Genomic DNA, 19,729 nt, shown 5'->3' with positions numbered 1-19,729 from the left:
AAACAAATCAGCCAAGATTTACCGATATTTGAAATTCAAAATGGCCACATCCCTGTTTTACCAATGTCTCTGTTGGGAAAAAGTAAAATTTGCGATTTTCGAAATACTAAGAAGGTGAAAATGTTTCTATCACCAAGAGCTTCAAAGTGAGCCTTCACAATTGGTAGATCAGAAAAGAATTGTAAAAGTTTGAGAATATTTGTCCCCGAGGTGCATTTTACAAAAGCTGACACTCCAACTCGGTAGTAGCACGAGAAGAAATGCAAAACACTAAGCTTACAGTTAATGAATGTCAGTGTGAGATTTCACGTGAATAAGACGTTCAAAAAATTTAGAGTTAGTTTTGATGTTATTTAAATTAACGAATAAATCAATAAATAAATGAGTAATAGATAAGAAAGGAAAAGAACAAACACACAAACAAACACATAAAGAGAGAAACATATAAAGGTTTAGATAAAATTTTCAGCCGATGACGCTCATGTTCCAACTTTCGAGTCAATATAAATCAATCATCGAACTCAACAACCGATTACGCATGCGCTATATATTCATGCAATATTCGTCGCAAGGTTTACACCATGAAATGCTATTTATTCGGATCTCCATATGCCATATATAGGGACAGCCATTGTGTGCACGAGGACGACTCTGACCCACTCTTCTGAACCACTCACAAACATGTGGCAAATGTCCCTTGCTTTTCGAAATTACTGGACTACTGATATAGTCACGGTCTACAATCCAGCCACGTGTCTCGGCATTTTTGCCAATATATCAATTTTTGAATTATTTCTAATGAGTTTTGTCTGGCAGAATTTTGTAATTTCAAGAGATTCAGGAAAAATTCACCACGAAAGGCATGGAAACAGTGAATGTGGTTTGAACATTGACATTTTCCCATGTTGTTCAGACCAGCTAAACCACGGACAAAAAACTTTAAGATTGTCCATGGCAAAGACCGAGGTTACAATATCTAACACGATTGGAACTAATTTGGGATAATTGGATGGTGAAGTAATGCCGATTTAATCTACAAATGTAATCTCATCTGCTTTTCTTTTTATATTACACACTTGTTTTCATGAGTAATTTGTATTATTGCAACATTCAACTATCTTGCACCGAACAGTTTCGAGAAATTTAAAAAATTTAAAAATCCAATTATCCCAAATTAGTTCCAATCGTGTTTTATGTGATTCTTCGTCAATATTTCCACTTTATATTTGCTGTTAAGACAATGACCCGTATCTGACTGAACACGAGGCTGTTGTTTTGGGATATTTTTCATTAAGGAATATTTGGTGCTGTAGTATTCAGCTAGTAAACTGTGCAAGAACAGACAGCATTGACCATTGTTATTGTTGACAAGTGAATTTTAGTTCGGCTACAATTCACTTATCAACAATAAAAATGCAGTCTTTATTCGTATAGGCTGACTTTACCAGCTTAATAGATGTTTCAGCATGCCTGAGAGAGTAGAACAAGAACATAGTTGACATTCCGAAAACAAATATGTATAGTGAAACAATTATCAAAGTTACAGCTTCTAGCCCTATAGTTTAGCATCGGAGCCAGTTTCAAAACCAACGAACATCACATCGACCAAACAAGTACAACACAAACATTTGGTGACTTCGCATCCATAGTTTATTATCTGAACAAAGTGAACAGAAAACTGGCAAATGCTTGATTATTTTCCATGTGATTTCTTCAAATTCCTCTCCTGGGTCAGCGTTTCGTCTTTTCAAAATACGTGTATTGTTCATTTCCCAGACTTTTGGGACACGTTTTGTACTTTGTTGTACAATGACACTTCAACGTCTGCTTATTACACTGGATCGGATTTGAAGATCTTGAGGTGTACAGTCACAACACTTTCGTATCAGCAGCATGTGTCTTCGTTCCCTGTCGGAATCGTTTCGGGTTGTCAGTGACAAATTTAGTCTTTCTATATAGGTCAGTGTTGATGAAGACAATTTTCTGTCTTCAAATTAATTAACTTTGAAGAATGTTTTGATGATAGCGTTGTCTTTCCAGCCATCATCAGTTCAGTTATAGGGCAGTTGTTATCAGCTAACTTTGGCTCTCGGTATTGTTTACTTTAAACATCACACTCCTGTTTTCGTTATCGGAGATGCTGATTATCCATATATATTTTGTGCATTTAATCCATGCAGTCAGAAACAAACTGTGTTTCTTCTCAAAACCGCCGATGGATGCTTGTCTTCGCAGATGCACACATTTGTTTTCTGAGCATTTCGCTGCGGTAAGCTATCTTGATGGATTCCAGTCTGCTGAATCGGCTGTATTTGTCATCGGCAAGTTTGTCAGAACGGTCAGCAATATCAGCGTCTAACTTGGCAAGTTGATCACGACGGTTGGCAATTTCAGAATCCATCTTTGTAAGTATGTCGCAGCGACGGGTAACTGCCTCCTCCAGTTTTGCAAGTCTGTCGTGATAGCGGTCATCTGATTCAGCTATTGACTTACGAGATCCTTTGTCGCTGATCTTTGACATTCTTCTGTCCTCGCCTTTCTTGATTTCACTGGTGATCCCATCCACCTGTTTGGCCTCAGTGTTAGCAGGAATTCCCACGGTTTCGCCGACAGTGCGGGCAAAAGAGCCTCTTGCATACTGTGCACAGAGTTTAAAGCAGGCGTCAGGAATCGCGTATGCCAAGTGCGATGTACGAATGAAGGATTCAGCGATGGACATTGATGACATTGGTACAATCGTTGGATTCTCAACTGGTTGTACGTTGAGCTTTGTTTTCCCTGACTGGTTCGCTTCTAATTTCCCGCCAATGCTATCCAATTTGCTCTTGCTGTCGTTTCTGCTTTGGCTATGTGTTGACTGACGAGTTGATTTCTCGACGATTTCTTTGCAGAGAAAGTCAGGTGTGAGATTCAAGAAACTCAACATTGGTTGAATTGCTCTGAACGAATTTATTGCGATGTGGAACAGACGTAGTAGCGCTCTTTCTAAACTGGCAAGCCAACAGCCTACTACGGGCAACTTGTAAACCACACATCTCACCACAAATGTCATGAACACGCCAACTTTCAGACTCTTATGGATAGTTGTCCTCGTCCTTTCTGTGTATCCACTGAAACAGAAACGCTCCACTCCCTCGATGTGATCCATCACAACTTCGACGTTACGACGCAAATCATTGAAGAGGGCAGTGATCGAGTCAACAATCTTGTCAAATATCGTCAAAATTGTCCCGACGATAGGTAGGTAATGCAATACACTGTACATCAACCTTACCACGTAGATGAAGAGAGTGAGAATGATTTGTTTCAGTCCCATTTTGGCAACTTTTCCTGTCAGATCCTTACAGCGTAATGCTTTACATCGGAACGACGAACACAGAATGCCTGACAACGCCACAACATTCACTCAAAACAGAACATTTGCAGCGTCCCGTTGTCATGATGAAAGAACACCACCGATGTCTTTGCCCGACGCGTCGTAGAACTTGACGCACTTAGCCGCATATCCCTATATCATAATTTGTACATGCTGCGTGGCAATAGAGCATGAAGCGGTCCACGCACACGACTTGGCCTGGTCGGTGTGCTATAGTCCACTGAGGGAGAGTCCCTTTCCGAGCAAACACCCTCGGTTAACGTAGTAGATAGAACAGCGCCGAATCAATGGATTCCTTCTCAATATTATTGTTCACTCCAGGAAAACGAGAGAGAGAGAGAGAGAGAGAGAGAGAGAGAGAGAATTTAAATATTACAGTAAACAGTTTGATAAATATGTTATAACTTTTATCAGTTGCCAACATACTAGTAGATACAATGTTTGGTCGTATTGGTCTCGTACTTTCATGCAACCTTTAAAGGGAAGAGGTCGTAGGAACTGCGCATGTGCGACTTTCTTGTTTACAAACAATGTATTTCATGCACTATATATAGATGCATCATGGCAACATAGCTGCGACATTTAAATTTTACGATGTACATTATGACAAACATGTTTTAATTTCATCAATCGCCAACGTAGCTTGGATACAGTGTTTACATCGACCGTAGGGGTCCCGATAGCGACATTTGAGAGCAGTTCCAACGACCCCCTTTTATTTTTATACGCAGAGAGTTGACACTTGTAGATCTTTTGATTTCCGTGCTTATCACTGCTCCGAGTGTGTATTTTTTTTAAAGAAACCGTCGTCTATTTTTTATCATTTGCTGGTATGAAAATTATTTTGCTATTCTTTTCCACAGGTCCAGTCGGCATTAATTCTTACTGTAATATTGATAAACCTATGAATGCAGTGGAACTTACTCAGTTTAAGGCCGAACAAAAAAAATTGTGCTGTTCAGATTACGCGACCTCTCCTATTTTTTACCTGCCGACCCTTAAGTTTTTTAGAGCTACGTAAACACGGAAGTAGGAAAAAAAAAAAAGAAAAAAGCCCGTAAAATCACGCGTTCGTTACTTGGCATTTTACTTTTGCTTGAACGAGGATGTCTTTTATGATTTTTTTCCTTTCATATGTATGATACATTTTTCTGGAAATGTTGTGGCCAGTGTTTGATCGTCCTGAACCCCTGAATTAAGATATTTAACCCTTTTCCTGCCAGACAGTAATAACTGTCTTCCCCATCAGCCAACTTGAGTCAGTAAATAGCGGTATTGAGCCAAAAAATGACGTATTTTCACCCACTTGGCTTGGTATGTTATAGCATCTTTTGTCAAAAATCAACTTTACAGTATTATGTTTTCAACAGCCTTCAAATGTACAGTATTATGTTAAAACACATGACATGGAATACATTGTGTTTCGTTAATTTTAACCATCTTGACCTGGTGGTGCAATATTTTAGAAGAAAAATCATGCCGACATATCATCCCTATTTTTGAAAACCATGTTATCGGAACAGCACAATTTATACCTATTTTTTTGGGCCTACCAGTGAAATGCCTATATACACCTTTCATGTCTACTCCAGCACACATATTCTCCAGTCTCTCTATTCTACAAGTTGAAATTTTTCGGAATCTTCATCCGAGAAATGCAAAAAAAAAAGCCGTCGTCAGCCGATGCAATCGTTATTCAAATATCTTTCTGACACTAAAGTTTCAGAATGCGGGATTTTCACCGACAATTATGAGCTATTCTGGATTGTTTGAGACGCAACATGCCGAACAGTATTAAGAGATTTATGACTGGTGCCCAACAAAATATGTAAAGAAGTTTTGAAAAATAAACGAGCAGTTTTGATGGTAATTCATTCAATGTCAATATTACGACTAAATAATCGACTTTGGGCTTCAAGAATCCTGCGATTTTCAGCGTAAATTTCATGAATATAAACACCTTACTTATGTATATTGGCATAGTCATGAGTCAAAGGTTGTCAAATTACCCTATGGTATATATTATACACGATTGCTTAAATTTTTTAGTTGAGTTTTTCTCACAGAAGTCAAAAGAAACATCATGTATGGTGCACGAGCAATTGCATTGGCATGCTATTCCTTTGGGAATGAACTGTGAGACAGGATGGCATGGCCAGAGTGGGATTGAACAGACAGAGCGTGCGTGTTCTTCCCTCGCGACTAACCTTTTTTTCTGTCTATCATTTTGTAAATATTCTATCATTTTGTAAAAATGTCCATCAGCCAAAGTTCTGGACTCCCCCCCAAGGTCTGTGTTGTAGCCCTTGTGCTGGGATCGGTCACCTCTCGTAGAATCGACGAATCCTCCCATGGCTGCAGTGTGTACTTATTGATAAGTGTGCTAATTGATAAGGCTTATGCCAAAGGCCACTGTTGTGCAACTAAAGGACATGGTGGACGCGGAGACGATCGCTAAGTCTGGGCTTCGGCTGTCCCTGGACAAAATTAGAGACTTCCAAGTCAGAGGTGATGACGTCTTCTTGATTACGTACCCGAAATCAGGTATACCATATTACCATACCATACCATACTATGCATATCTATGCTCGAGATCAAAGGCGATTACTGCATGCCACTGCACTGAGTATTTGTAGAGCTTTTCATAGCGCACTGGCATTGCTTCTCAAGCAGCTGCAAACTGACGGTGCTTATGTAAGGCGCCGCGTTACATAATGTGTCAGTTCATCCAGGTGTGGCGTTTGTAAGGGACCGAAAGTTTTTTCCGGCCTAAGGTCTCAAATTCTTGTCATTGGTTTCACTAAAAACACACTCTCCTGCAACCGTTACCAAGCGGCTGACTCGCAGCGTGTTTGCAAGGTTATATCTGATTGGTCGATTGTCACTATTCACAGCAACTTAGGGAGTTTATTTGTATTATTTCATTATAACGGTACGATTCTGCCAACCAATTGGATAACAGCTTCGAAATCGCTGCGAGTCGGCCCTTGTATCACCCCAATATGTAATAATTAACCCAATATGTAATACTAACCCAATATGTAATAACACTTAACCCAATATGTAATACTAACCCAATATGTAATAACACTTAACCCAATATGTAATACTAACCCAATATGTAATAACACTTAACCCAATATGTAATAAAAATGAATTTGGGATATAATACTGACCAAAATAAGACTAAAATATGCATAGCAACCATGATCAAGCCCCTTCACAACCTGCAGCATTTCTAAAATTTGATAATTTTTCAAAGGTTTTTCGAGTTATTTTTACCCAATATGTAATGCTAACCCAATATGTAAGATATAAAGGAAAATGAGGGCAACTCCACACATCGGCTCTACCAAGATTGTTTATTATTACGTTATGGTGAATAAAAGGATCATTGCATTTATTTTGTGTGGAATACATGGCGAGACACCGGTGAATCGATAGTGCTTTGACCCTAGTCATGTGATCTGGGTCCCCGGTAAACCGGTTTGTTGATAGAGTGATTCGTCTTAACGGTGTTTCGGAACCAAAATGGGGTTCCTTCATCAGTCGCTCTCTTGTTTTGTATCCCATCCGCTTGGTTGTGTAATGAAGTCATCCTCGTCATCGAGGAGGAGAAGCCAGATTCGTTATTGAGAGAGTTAGCCACTATTGACTGACTCTATAGTGAGCGATCCGGTGTGTGGTGTCATATTATAATTAACATGACCCAGCATCGACCGAAGTTTCTGGACGCTTATAAGGATTTTTAGGCATATTTTGAGCGTTGCTAGTGCTCGTTATGTTAACAGTAAATGTTGCACTAATCTGTCAACGATTAGTTTGTTTTAGGCATCCGAACTTTTAGTTTTGTGTCTATTTTTCGTGGACTTTGTAATAGATTTCGGGTCGATATTGGTGCCTGCTTTCCGGTGTTTGAAAAGCATATTGTGAAGGGCTGTTTCGAGAAATAAATCTTGTTTCTCTGTGTTTAGCCAATCCCAGGTTTCATGGTTTTGTTAACAATATTTGCTGTAAACGGCCTTTGAAATCGGTTTGGTCTGAGGAGAGTATTGGTTTATTTAATTCATGCCGCCAACTTTGATTACTTATATGGCAGCTCTCTCAGATTTTGATTTTCTTTGCCAGATGATGTTTCCTGTATTGCTCAGCAATCTTTTCAGTTTGGTTGATTGTAGTACCAATTCGATGACAAATTGCATCTTGGTTTTATACGATAAAGTGTTATAAAATGGAGACAAAAAAAAATTCAGTTTCCCCGTTGTTAAAACCGCTATCGTGAAACCTTTTAACTATTTCAGCGATATGGGCAAAATGTATTTGCATTATCAAACCGGACTTTTTGGTTGTTGTTCCGGATATCGACGGAATGCTTAAACCTTCACATGCGTATGTAATACTAACCCAATATGTAATAACAATTAACCCAATATGTAATACTAACCGAATATGTAATAACTTTTAACCCAATATGTAATACTAACCGAATATGTAATAAAACTTAACCCAATATGTAATACTAACCCAATATGTAAAAACACTTTACCCATTATGTAATAAAAATGAATTTGGGATATAATACTGACCAAAATAAGACTAAAATATGCATAGCAACCATGATTAAGCCCCTTCACAACCTGCAGCATTTCTAAAATTTGATAATTTTTCAAAGGTTTTTCGAGTTTTTTTACCCAATATGTAATGCTAACCCAATATGTAAGATATAAAGGGAAATTAGGGCAACTCCACACATCGGCTCTATATGTAATAAAACTTCCATGCATTCTCTATGGGGACTTTATTACATATTGGGTTAACCCAATATGTAATAAAACGTCCATGCATTCTCTATGGGGACTTTATTACATATTGGGTTTACCCAATATGTAATATTGGGTTTACCCAATATGTAATAAAACGTCCATGCATTCTCTATGGGGACTTTATTACATATTGGGTTAACCCAATATGTAATAAAACTTCCATGCGTTCTCTATATGGACTTTATTACATATTGGGTTAACCCAATATGTATTAACACTTCCATGCATTCTCTATGGGGACATTATTACATATTGGGTTAACCCAATATGTAATAAAACGTCCATCCATTCTCTATGGGGACTTTATTATATATTGGGTTAACCCAATATGTAATAACACTTCCATGCATTCTCTATGGGGACTTTCTTACATATTGGAGAATACCAAAAATAGTTCAATGAATTTTTCTTTTTATCCAATAAAGTAAGACTTATATACGAAAGGCCGGTATTATCATTCAATCGAAGTTGGTCACTTCAGCCTTTCAGAGCTACCATGTATAGTTTCTTCTCTTTATTAATCCGTGGAAACATTTATGTCAGGATAATATTCCCGTTAATTTGCCCATAATATTGTGATATTACACATCATATTAATATATCGGTAGTCGCTTTCATATTTACCATAAATTGTGTTTGGTTTTATGAATATTGACAGCCATAAGCGTTCCGAATGTAAACAAACAAGTAAAAAATTTGAACCATTGCTGTTATTTTCTGATTGTCGTGTGGTCAGGAACTAGAATGTTGGTGAAACTTTTCATTCCGTCATGAAATTATTGCTAAATGATTATAAGAAATGTGTGTGTTTTCAGGTATTTTACGCTGTATGAAAATTAAGGAACAATTAAAATTAAAATTTAAATGCTCGCCGACGGCTTGATTATGGTACGTGGGCGTTCCTAGCTTTTTAGCAAGTTTACTGATCTCAATAATTGTCGGCGCTTTCATCTACAGTTTTGAAGTGTTTTGGCCACACAGGGATGAGTTGATGGTTGTTAGGCATTTTTTTGCATTGTTATGCTTAGTATTATATCCCAAGTTAATTTTATTACATATTGGGTTAAGTGTTATTACATATTGGGTTAGTATTACATATTGGGTTAAGTGTTATTACATATTGGGTTAGTATTACATATTGGGTTGAGTGTTATTACATATTGGGTTAGTATTACATATTGGGTTAAGTGTTATTACATATTGCGTTAGTATTACATGTTGGGTTAAAAGTTATTGCATATTGGGTTAGTGTTACATATTGGGTTAATTATTACATATTGGGGTGATACAGGCCCTTACCAAGTCAAGACGACCCCTTTGACAGATGAATCTATCACGTGTTTTACCTCAGTCCAGCCATTACAGAAATGTGGTTTTGCTGCATGAACTATGTCCACATTTTGGCTCCGCTGACAGAGACGCGGAGCTGTTGTTCTATTTTGTTCAAATGGAGATAAAATATGCATATGCAGAGTTTTGGGCTAGTTTTCTCATTTTTTGTCGAACATCAGTGTAAAGATACCGCTGGTCAGATAGTTTTCAAATTTGTTATGTAGCTTTCAAAGGATGCCCTCATTAAAATACATTAAAATTAGCATTTAATTTGCATATTTAAATTTTTGACAATTTCTTTTATATTTTGCTAAATTTTCCTCAATTTTTGTTTCTTCTGAAATGGTTTATCAAATAGCAATCTAATTTGCTGCCAAAGTTCCGTGAAATGACGTCAATCAGATTTAAAGAAATAATGGTCAAATATGCATATGCATTTTTGGGCTAATTTTCTCATTTGTTGTCAAAACACTGTGTCATCTGATACCACTTGTCTTATGCCTCTGAAATGAAATACGTAGCCTGATAGGTATGTCGATATTGAGTTTATCAAAACGAGCATAAAATTGAATATTTAGATTTTCAGATTTTTTTTCTCATTTTTAGCTTGTTTCTTTTCTCTGAAAAGTAGCAATCATTTTTTAGCGAATTCCAAGCGATGAGCTCACTTCATTCTGCTTGGCTCAAATGATGATTAAATTTGATTCATATATTTGAATACGTACGTTTGAATTTTTCTAAATCATTCCGAACAATTATTAAAACCACAAAACGTTCGGATTTTCTAAATCAGAAATTGTAATCAATCGATTCCGTTTCTCAACATGGCTTTTTGTCGGCAAGGTCAAGCCAGCGCAGTCCAGGGTATAGATAACAGCCCCTCACACCCTCGGCCGACCCCAAAAATAATAGTACAATGCGTTAGAGATCTCTGTGGCACGACACTTGACAAGGTCCTTCCCGGATTGACGGTTGCCAAGAGACAGAAATTTTAATGTCTTTGAGTCACTGCTACTTCTAACATTAAAACTATAGCACAGGCAGACGACACACTTCAAAGTGAACGGGTCTGCCCCGCTGGTGACAAATGTGTACGAAGGTTGACTAAAGTACGCTGCTATGTGGTTATTTTGACTAATACATCGCAAAATTATTAATATTAAATGCTCTTAGAGAAGTGAGAAGAAAACATGCATCCCCTGGCAGAAACATGTTTCGTATAGCATTATGCCAATGAGTGAATGTGGACTAAGCTTTGCGAAGGAAAGTGATTTAAATCAGATCAAGTTATTAATGGCACTGGTGTTTTCTTCAATAAAATACGATGAGTGAAATTTTCTAGAGTATTAAAGGGACGCGAGAAATATATTCTCGTCTTTGGGCAACTTCGGTAGCCGAAGGTGCTTCTTCGGCAGAGACACTCCCTCGAAACTACTAGTTTGCTACGCCAACATAACCATGCTGAGAAGACTGGACAATGTTTATGTTCCACAGTACTCTGTTCACATTGCACCTGCGGGAATCAATTTTTTTTCAAAATTTCAGAACGAAACGGGGGCAATCATTATCTCTTAGTCGGGCCTATTTGCCTGGCCTTTCTCCTCCTGAAAAATTCTACTGAAAACCCTGTAAGTGTACGTTTTGCACTAGAACTATAGGCCTACATGAACTGTACAGTTAACTCTCGTACTCACTTTTTCCTTAATGGTCAAGTTGTCCCTGTCAGTTTTTCTATATGAGTCATAGCGTAACGAAATACGTGCACAGGACGTGTTGTCACCTTGAAAGCGAATCTCAATTCGGAAAGTCGCGCACATGTGAGATCATGGTGGACGCTGAAACGATTTCTAGCTGCGGGAAACGACTGTCCCTGGACAAAATTAAAAGTTTTGAGGTCAGCCCCGATGATGTTTTCTTGATTACATACCCGAAATCAGGTACTGATGAGACATTTTGTGTGCTCCCTTTGATCAAGTCGATGGAGTTGGTGATGATTTTCCGCCAATGTAGAAAAGCTTTCACTGTGACGTAGCCTGTACACTTTACAGTATAGAGGCATTATTCGTCATAACAAAAGTTTCAAAGCTGTTTTATGTTATTAATACGTTTGTAAATATGAATATCGTTGCTAAAACTTCAATCTTTCTGTCATCTTTGTAAACCAATATTTTACTCAACTGTAGAATCCTGAATGTTCAATATTTGCGCTAAATTCGCGCGGTTGTGGCTCAGATCATCGGAAATAGACTAGACGTAGTTGTAGCATTGCACAGTAACGCGAGGTCACAGTATTGCCTTCACAATCTTTCCAAATGGTGAGTATACGATAACGACAGAATGCTATACTTATTATGAACCAAGTTCATACTATAAATTTATCACAAACATAAACAAGACTTTTTAATGACTAATAACTCCTTATTTCCCACATGCCATTTCATACGTTAGGTGAATATTTTCATTCTTTGTGTCCAACTAAACAGTGACTTTCTTCTACTTACCCATGAATCTTCCTGTTCACAATGAATTCTCGTCTGGATGAAATTGTAAAAGTGAGCATTTACATCAAACATTACGTGCACACGAACAAACTGTTTTAATATGTGAAAGTGGTCTTGAAATGACCTTTTAGCCGAACGAGGTCACTCCTATAGTGACCCATGGACACGATCATATTCGCTTCCGCCTTAAGTTATTGCCCGTTTTCGTGAGATAATCGACGTTAGGGTACAGGACATGCACTTCAAAAAAGCTTTGCTTGGTCGATTTTTTGCCCTTTCCGAAGTTAGTCCGATCTACGTACGTAAATAAAACCGTACTCCACGCCCCTGAAAATCGCCGTACAACAGTGACATTCTGGCACGGCCTCTATTTGCATAACTAGTGTTTTTACCAGCAGTATGCTATCTGTGGGTCCATGGCTGTTATTATGGTCATTTGTGTGCTGATTTTGACTTGGACAATGTTTTGCCCACCACAAGAGCAATGTAATATTACATAGACGAGCTACCGAATCCGTGAAAAAGCTGCTAGTGCGAATGATTTGTTTACGCATCCAATTTATATTCTGCCAACACTATTCGATAGCCTGGCTTAAAGGGACTTACAATGACCAGAAATACAGACAAAATTCACCTAAATACCAATGTTTTCCTAAGTTGCCCCAACATGACTGCCCGATAACCTCGTTTTTTCTAACTCATAACTGCCAAACCAAGTTTCGCTCATGAGCTCTTTTGACCCGCCCCCAAAAATGGCAAAAATTAACCTCAAAATACAATCACGCAAATTGCCACAATTTGAATAAATTAAGCTATGATCGCATCAGGATCATGTACACCAAATTTCATATTCATCCTACGAGTAGTTTCTGAGAAAAAATAATTTGACAAAAAATGAAACAAAATTGCCTTAAACATAAAAATTTGCAAACTTAATCACACTTTGAAGAAATCTTATTCAGGATGTCAGCCACAACAAACTAATCTATCAGCAAAATAAATTCCTTGGATGGTGGACTTGATTTTCTGTTTCATTGTTTTACATTTTTTATTTATTTTCGTGCTGGACATACAGTAGTGAATGAAATCCCTCATATATCTACATCAACCCATAGACTGCAAGAACGGCTGTCTATGTGATTTCCATCATATTGTTCTGGGTGTCAAATGCTTTTTCGTGTTGAACTCACGAAACCAAGTCGGAAGGCTCTGTATTCAACTTGTCAGTGCCAAGCTACACTGAATATTTGAATGCTCAATGTTCCTCAGTGTTGAAATGTGCGTTTTTTGTCCGGACTTGAATATCAATATTAACATTTCACATTGCACACTGCGTTTGCCAACAGATAATGAGTTTTCTTTTTCCCCTTGTCTGTGGTTTGCACAACTAATGCTTGTGTACACCAATGTACAAATTTAGGTAGCAGAAAAAAAGAAAATTTACCTGTTTACCAAGACAAATTTTATAAAAATGTTATCAAAAATTACAGCTATTTTATGAAATAATGCAAGTCTTGTGACAACGCTTTTCTCTGTAGGTACAACGTGGATGAAGGAGATCGTGCCGTTCATTCTCAATGGCGGCAATATCGACGAAATCAAAGACACCCCGGCTGACGTCAGAGTACCTTATTTGGAGTTTGCCTTGTCCTCAGACGACGATGAACGTGTAAAGCAAATCCAATCAAATTTCAACGTACCAAAAGGGTTCAGCCTTGACGACTTAAAGCCACCAAGAACTATCTGCACCCACTTGAGACGTGAATTTTTACCGAGAGGAATCGAGGAAAAGCGAGCTAAGGTACTATTCGGGAGTATGAGGGCGTGAATGCGATTTTCGTGGGTACCATTTTTCTTTTATGAGCCATTAGATCTCGGAAGGTGGTGGTCACAAATGGATAAAAAAATATTTGGAGCAAAAGTGCGGGAAAAAATTCAGCCATGCATGCAGCTATAGAAAATATGTAAGTGCAGATCGACCGAATGAAGGATGTGAAAGTGGTGAACACAATCTGCAAGTCATGCGAATCCGAAAATAAAAGTTTGGAGAGGAAAGGAAAGAAAGATACCAATACCCAACAATACAATGGTCTATCACCGATTTCCTGTCGGATGTTGTGTGTCCTCTCACGTGGTTTATGGATGTGATAAATTCATCCAAACTTTCGGTCACCCGCTTGACTTGTTATTGGCACTATATATAGTGTCGGTTTTTTCCGGTCTATTCGTTTCGATGGCGCCCATATTTGTCAAATTTATGATCCGAAATGATCATGAAAAATAAAAGCTAGGTTTCTCTGCATGTTGCTGTGGATGCACCACAAACGCCAGACAATGATTCTCTAAATTCTCGTATTATATTTACTGTTATTATTTTCCAATCGTAGGTTATCTACGTCGCCCGGAACCCCAAAGACATCGCCGTGTCTACTTATTACTTCAGTAAGATGCTTATGGAGAAGGGCCTGGGTTGCAGATCTTCCGAACCATATGGAGACTTCAATGACCTTTTACACGACTTCTTAGAGGCCGAATATCGTACTCAAACTGTTGTATGTTAGTAAAAAAAATGAATACGCTTTTTCCCGTTGGGTTGTGAAGGTGTTGATTTGAACCTCATTGGCTGTGCCATGGGGAAGCGCAAATGTCAAGATCATGAGCCGTCAGTTATGGAAGATGAAACGTATATGACAGGCGCACCAAGGATTTTGATCGTCAAATCTTAGGGACCGTTCAGTTTTTACGGCCGAGGGGGCGGCAAAATCCAGGGGGGGTCATCGTAATTTTGGAATCCGCGAAGGGGGGGGGGGGGTCATCGCTTTTTCACTGGTAGGAAAGGGGGGGGGGTCACCACATTTTCAAAAACATAATACCTACAATAAAGTTCACTTTCTGCCATGGCCATGATCGACCCTTACCGGCGACAAGATTTGCCGCCCCCCAGGCCGTAAAAACTGAACGGTCCCTTACTGAAACAAATAGATTATGAAAATAATTTGTCCTCGCGATGTGTTCGACAAAGAAGAATGGCTGATATATGTATATCGAGGGGCAGAGGCGGCCCGATCTTATGGAAATCAGATGTAGATGTGCTCGGTCTTCGTGTTGTACAATGTTGTATGGCTTTGGGTTTGCTGCTCAGGGAGGGGAAGCCCAGCCTAAAACGGAGTACACAGAAAGAAACGTAAAAAGGGGCAAATCCCTCGGTCTTATTTTAGGCCTAATTCAGATTTGTGGCGGCCGAGACACCGGCGTCTCACGCGCCTTTCATGCTCTCCTGCATAGACATGATAGAGCATAGCACGAAATTAGTTTAGTGTCTGTATCTGCATCCCCAAAATGGAATTCTAACATCGTCATTTACGTTGTCGCCAATATCTTAGTAGTGAAATAACGCTTGTATGTCAATGGCGGCGAGCAAGTGGTTGCTGTACGATGTCTGTAAAATAAGTTAATGAAAATAATCATTTTTATACATGATAGAAAGCAAGAGAATTATCAAGCACGTAAAATTGCAAGGACAACGAAATTTTAAAAAGCATGAACAAGAACAAACCTGCCGTCACGGTGATGGGAGGGAGTGTGACGTCATTAATTATCCTTTATTGTCATTCGCCACGTACAACATCGGGGACGCCTGAGTCCCCTGTGGGGTAATTACGCGATAAACTCTCGTTGCACAGATCACACAACGGATTTTCCCTTTACCTCACAGACGACGGCAGCAAATGGCATGAACACGTGCTGGAATGGTGGAACAGAAGACACGAAGGAAATGTGTTATTCTTGAAGTACGAGGATATGCTCCAAGTAAGTGTTGCGACACAATTCTAGTACAGTGTCTTTATTTGTAATACAAGAATTCGAGAACTGTAGCATTTTTTATGTCATGGGAAAATCGTAAAAAAAGCAATCCCGTATTTTTCTTTTTATATATTTTCAGGATATCAAGGCATCCCTACGTCAGATATCTGAGTTTCTATCGGCGGAATTATCTACCAGCGCGGTGGAGAAAATAAGCAACCATTGCAGTTTCAAAACTATGAAGAAAAACCGAGTGGCACTTAAGGGGGACTACTGCGAGAAGATCCTTGGCGGTAAAAGTGAAGAAACATCTCCTTTTGTTAGGAAGGGTGAGTATTTTGTTGCGTGAGTTACAATGACATGGTGCAGGACATCTGGATACTTTCACCTTAAGTTGATCTTCTGCCAGTGACTGCAGTAACTTCAAGGCTTTTACATATCTATCTATATGCCCATTTTTCTCTCAGTCTGTCTGTACCTATATATTCGTCTATCTGTGTATCTATTCCAGCTATCTATCTATCTATCTATCTATCTATCTATCTATCTATCTATCTATCTATCTATCTATCTATCTATCTATCTATCTATCTATCTATCTATCTATCTATCTATCTATCTATCTATCTATCTATCTATCTATCTATCTATCTATCTGTCTGTCTGTCTGTCTATCTATTGACCTGTCTGTCTGACAGGTCTGTCTGTCTGTCTGTCTGCCTGGCTGTCTGTCTGCCTGTCTGGCTGCCTGGCTGTCTGTCTGCCTGGCTGGCTGACTGGCTGCCTGACCGCGCATATATACATCCAATGCATATACTCATATACTAGTACGGCTAGTAGCAGCCAAAAAGAGCTCAACCATAGCTTAGGCTACTGCCATTGCTCTCTCGTCTATATAACGTTTCTTGAATCAATCATTTACAGGTGGAGCCGGCGGTTGGAAGAACTACTTCACAGTGGCGCAGAACGAAATGTTTGATAGGCATTACAGGGAATGGATGAAGGACAGCGATTTAGAGATGACCTTTGAACTTTAATGAGAAATGTATATAAAGTGCTTATTTACAGTAAAACATTGCTTTCACCTTTGAAGGAATACCCTAATGATTGCAATGCACATTGTGGATAGATATTCGGACTCTCTTAATTTTACAATACCTTTTTTGGTCTTACCACTAGTTGGGGCTCATTTTCAAGCTCATATAGTTTTCATCAGCTTATATTTGTGAAAACCGTAAAATTTACATTTGCATAGAGATAAAAGTGGCCATTTCAAGTGTTGGAAACTATTGGATAAATTGTTTCTCTGGTACTAAATTATGCACGGTGACCCCTATTTTTATTTTATTCTTTCTTTCTGAAGGGAGTTCTTTAAGTTTTAAAATGGAAAATTTGAACGAAAGTTTAGAGTAAGTCTTTCCGTCAAAGTCGAGACAGTGTTACCTCACGAGATCGTCATTGTATCGCAAAATCTATAGATACTAATTTTTATTTCGGGATTACTTATTTAATTACGGAAAGAAGTTCCTATTGAAAGTCTTGTAACATGAGAAAATGTGAATAAAGTAGAAAAAATAAAACTTACGCAAGTTGAAAAAAACTAAAAAGTATGGGATGCAGTTGATCTTAATGTTCAGCAAAACTTGCGTCGCGAATGTAAATATATAAGTTTTGGTATTCAGTGAAAGCCATGCAACAAGTCTATATTTTTGAAAGTCAAAAGCGTCCATACTTAGAACCTTGTTGAATATGGTACATAGAGGGTATACCAGTTTTCTTATACCGGCCAGGTTACTTGCACCCATTGCTGCGTGTGGATACTGTCTAGAATGATCTTGAATCACTGTGTCAATGGAGAGATGTGTACCGTGTGTCACATAAAGTCTCGTTGATGATATTTGCAAACATTTGGATTTGCAATAAACCCCATTCTGCTAAAAACACTGATTGGAGGTAAGAATGGAATTAATTTGCTACTCTGGCTTAATTGCTGAAGCACTACTGTATATTGCTGAATTTGAACACATTCTAATATGATTCGGATTTTAATTTTACACGTCCGCAAATCGCTTTATGTTGTTCTAAATATCAGCTTCAATGCCGAATTTTTATCCATATTGCTCCGCTAGGCCTTTGAGAAGTTAAAATAAAAAGTCATATCCTTCTGACGTTGACGGAAAATTACTTCCTTTTCCGTAGAAGGCTAACTAGATCGAAATCGTATCAGGGACAAAACTTACTTTTCCCAAATTTCAACTTTCGGCATACAGTCATCAATGGAAGAAAACAACAGAGATCATAAAACATCCCTGCACATTTGGCGACATCATTAACATTAGACAGAATGCACCATGACTATATGTCATGAAGGCAATCAACTTTAAAATTATTGTAATTACAGAAAACGAAGTCCATGAAATGATTGTTCCATGTTTTGTTTTTGTTTTAGACAATGTAATACTGCGATAAGAGCTATTCAAAATAACCTAAGATGGGTTTGTGGACCATGACACTGCACCGTTATGACTCTGTCCATGCAATATTTTTTGAGATCGAACTTTCCCAAATTACAATGATGTCGTAGTCACTTTGATGAAAGGTCCAAATGCAATATATTGTTCAAGGTCATTGATCACCTTCACTGGAGTCACCATGATAACAGACCGCTTGCATGGACAAAGACTTATAAAACTTATTTAGTTTGATATCAATCCCTTCACTGTCGACAGATTGAGGTGAAAATAATCTTACAAGACGGGTACCTTCGCAATAAGGTAGAAACACACCTACACCTATTTTCAGTCCGCTTTTTCACATAAAAAAGAGGTTATACATGCAACATGTAGTACATTTTTTATTCACTCGATCATTGAAGAGTTCAAAAGTTTTGTTAGGTTTCCTTACGTTTTACTCAAAAACTCGTGTTTTTTTGTAATTTTACTCAAAAAGTGTAAGAAAAAATAGCCAATCAACCTTCGTGATCCGTCTACGGCAATCGACAGCTGGTTAAACACTCGGCAAAAAACTGTGTCTTGGATTTTTGAAATTCCCTTTTGATTTCTCCCAATAAGCCAAAAATAGACCTTTGTTCACGCTTGTCAAGATATATTCACATCTTGACACGTTACCGGAAATGTGTGGTATAGTTTCTCAGACTCAGATATATTCATTCACTGTCACATTCACAGGTGAAAAAATCAGCAAATCTCTCCTTTCGCCGCCGACCTATACTTATTTAAATAACATATACGCTGCCAAAACGGAAATGACCGTCAAAACGGAAAATCGACGATTTGAGCAGACGACCCCTGCGTCACATAATATAGCAGTGAAGTCAAACTAGCGTACAATTTTCTGGGAAATGTATTCAACCAGACCTGAGGTGAAATATTAGGGTCAGTTTTGCGAATTGAGAACATGAGGTCGCATAAAAATGGCAAGAAATTAACATTGAACAGGCTATTGCTTGGCGCAGTTCCGTGCATGGCGTAAGCTGTTGGTGGTATTTAAACGACGGATGCAGAAGAGTAGTAATTCATGGTTTAATCTATTTGTTTTCAACCTGACTCAAGTGTTCAATCACAGGTAAGTCAGGATTAACAAACAAACAAACAAAGAAAACAAAATCCAAAAAGTAAACCAAACAAAAATATAAACAAACAAAAAACACCAACCAAAAATATACATAAAAAGTCAACGAAACAAAATAAAAGAAAACAAACAATAAAGAACCAACCAATCAAACAAACAAACAAACAAACAAGTAATAAACAAATAATTAAAACAAATTAAAATATATAAATAAAGAAGAAATAAATAGATAAATGTAAGATGAAAAATACATTGAATAAGAAATGAAATAATTGATCGAGCAACACATGTAACCTATTAAA

General features: G+C 38.1%; 1 protein-coding gene across 2 annotated transcripts; it reads left to right on the top strand.

The window, feature by feature from the left end:
- The first annotated feature begins 5,764 nt into the window (after positions 1–5,764).
- Positions 5,765–17,420, top strand: LOC139151091 (sulfotransferase 1A1-like). Of its 2 annotated transcripts, none has more exons than XM_070723627.1 (6): positions 5,765–5,920; positions 13,571–13,833; positions 14,420–14,588; positions 15,748–15,842; positions 15,976–16,165; positions 16,761–17,420. In XM_070723627.1, the coding sequence occupies exons 1-6, from the start codon at positions 5,776–5,778 to the stop codon at positions 16,871–16,873; spliced, it is 975 nt and encodes a 324-aa protein (XP_070579728.1). In that variant the 5' UTR covers positions 5,765–5,775; the 3' UTR covers positions 16,874–17,420. The 2 variants fall into 2 exon arrangements, with proteins under 2 accessions (XP_070579728.1, XP_070579729.1); XM_070723628.1 differs by lacking the exon at positions 5,765–5,920 and adding an exon at positions 11,326–11,468 and having other exon boundaries at positions 16,761–17,062.
- The last annotated feature ends 2,309 nt before the right edge of the window (positions 17,421–19,729 follow it).

The sequence above is a fragment of the Ptychodera flava genome, chromosome 15 (assembly GCF_041260155.1).
Source record: "Ptychodera flava strain L36383 chromosome 15, AS_Pfla_20210202, whole genome shotgun sequence".
NCBI lineage: Eukaryota > Metazoa > Hemichordata > Enteropneusta > Ptychoderidae > Ptychodera > Ptychodera flava.
This window is presented reverse-complemented; position numbering and strand designations above follow the sequence as displayed.

Coding starts and splice junctions, on each gene's coding strand:
- LOC139151091 (XM_070723627.1), top strand. CDS start 5,776: ATGCCAAAGGCCACTGTTGTGCAACTAAAGGACATGGTGGACGCGGAG. Junction 13,834..14,419: donor TCGAGGAAAAGCGAGCTAAG/GTACTATTCGGG, acceptor TTCCAATCGTAG/GTTATCTACGTCGCCCGGAA. Junction 16,166..16,760: donor ATCTCCTTTTGTTAGGAAGG/GTGAGTATTTTG, acceptor AATCATTTACAG/GTGGAGCCGGCGGTTGGAAG.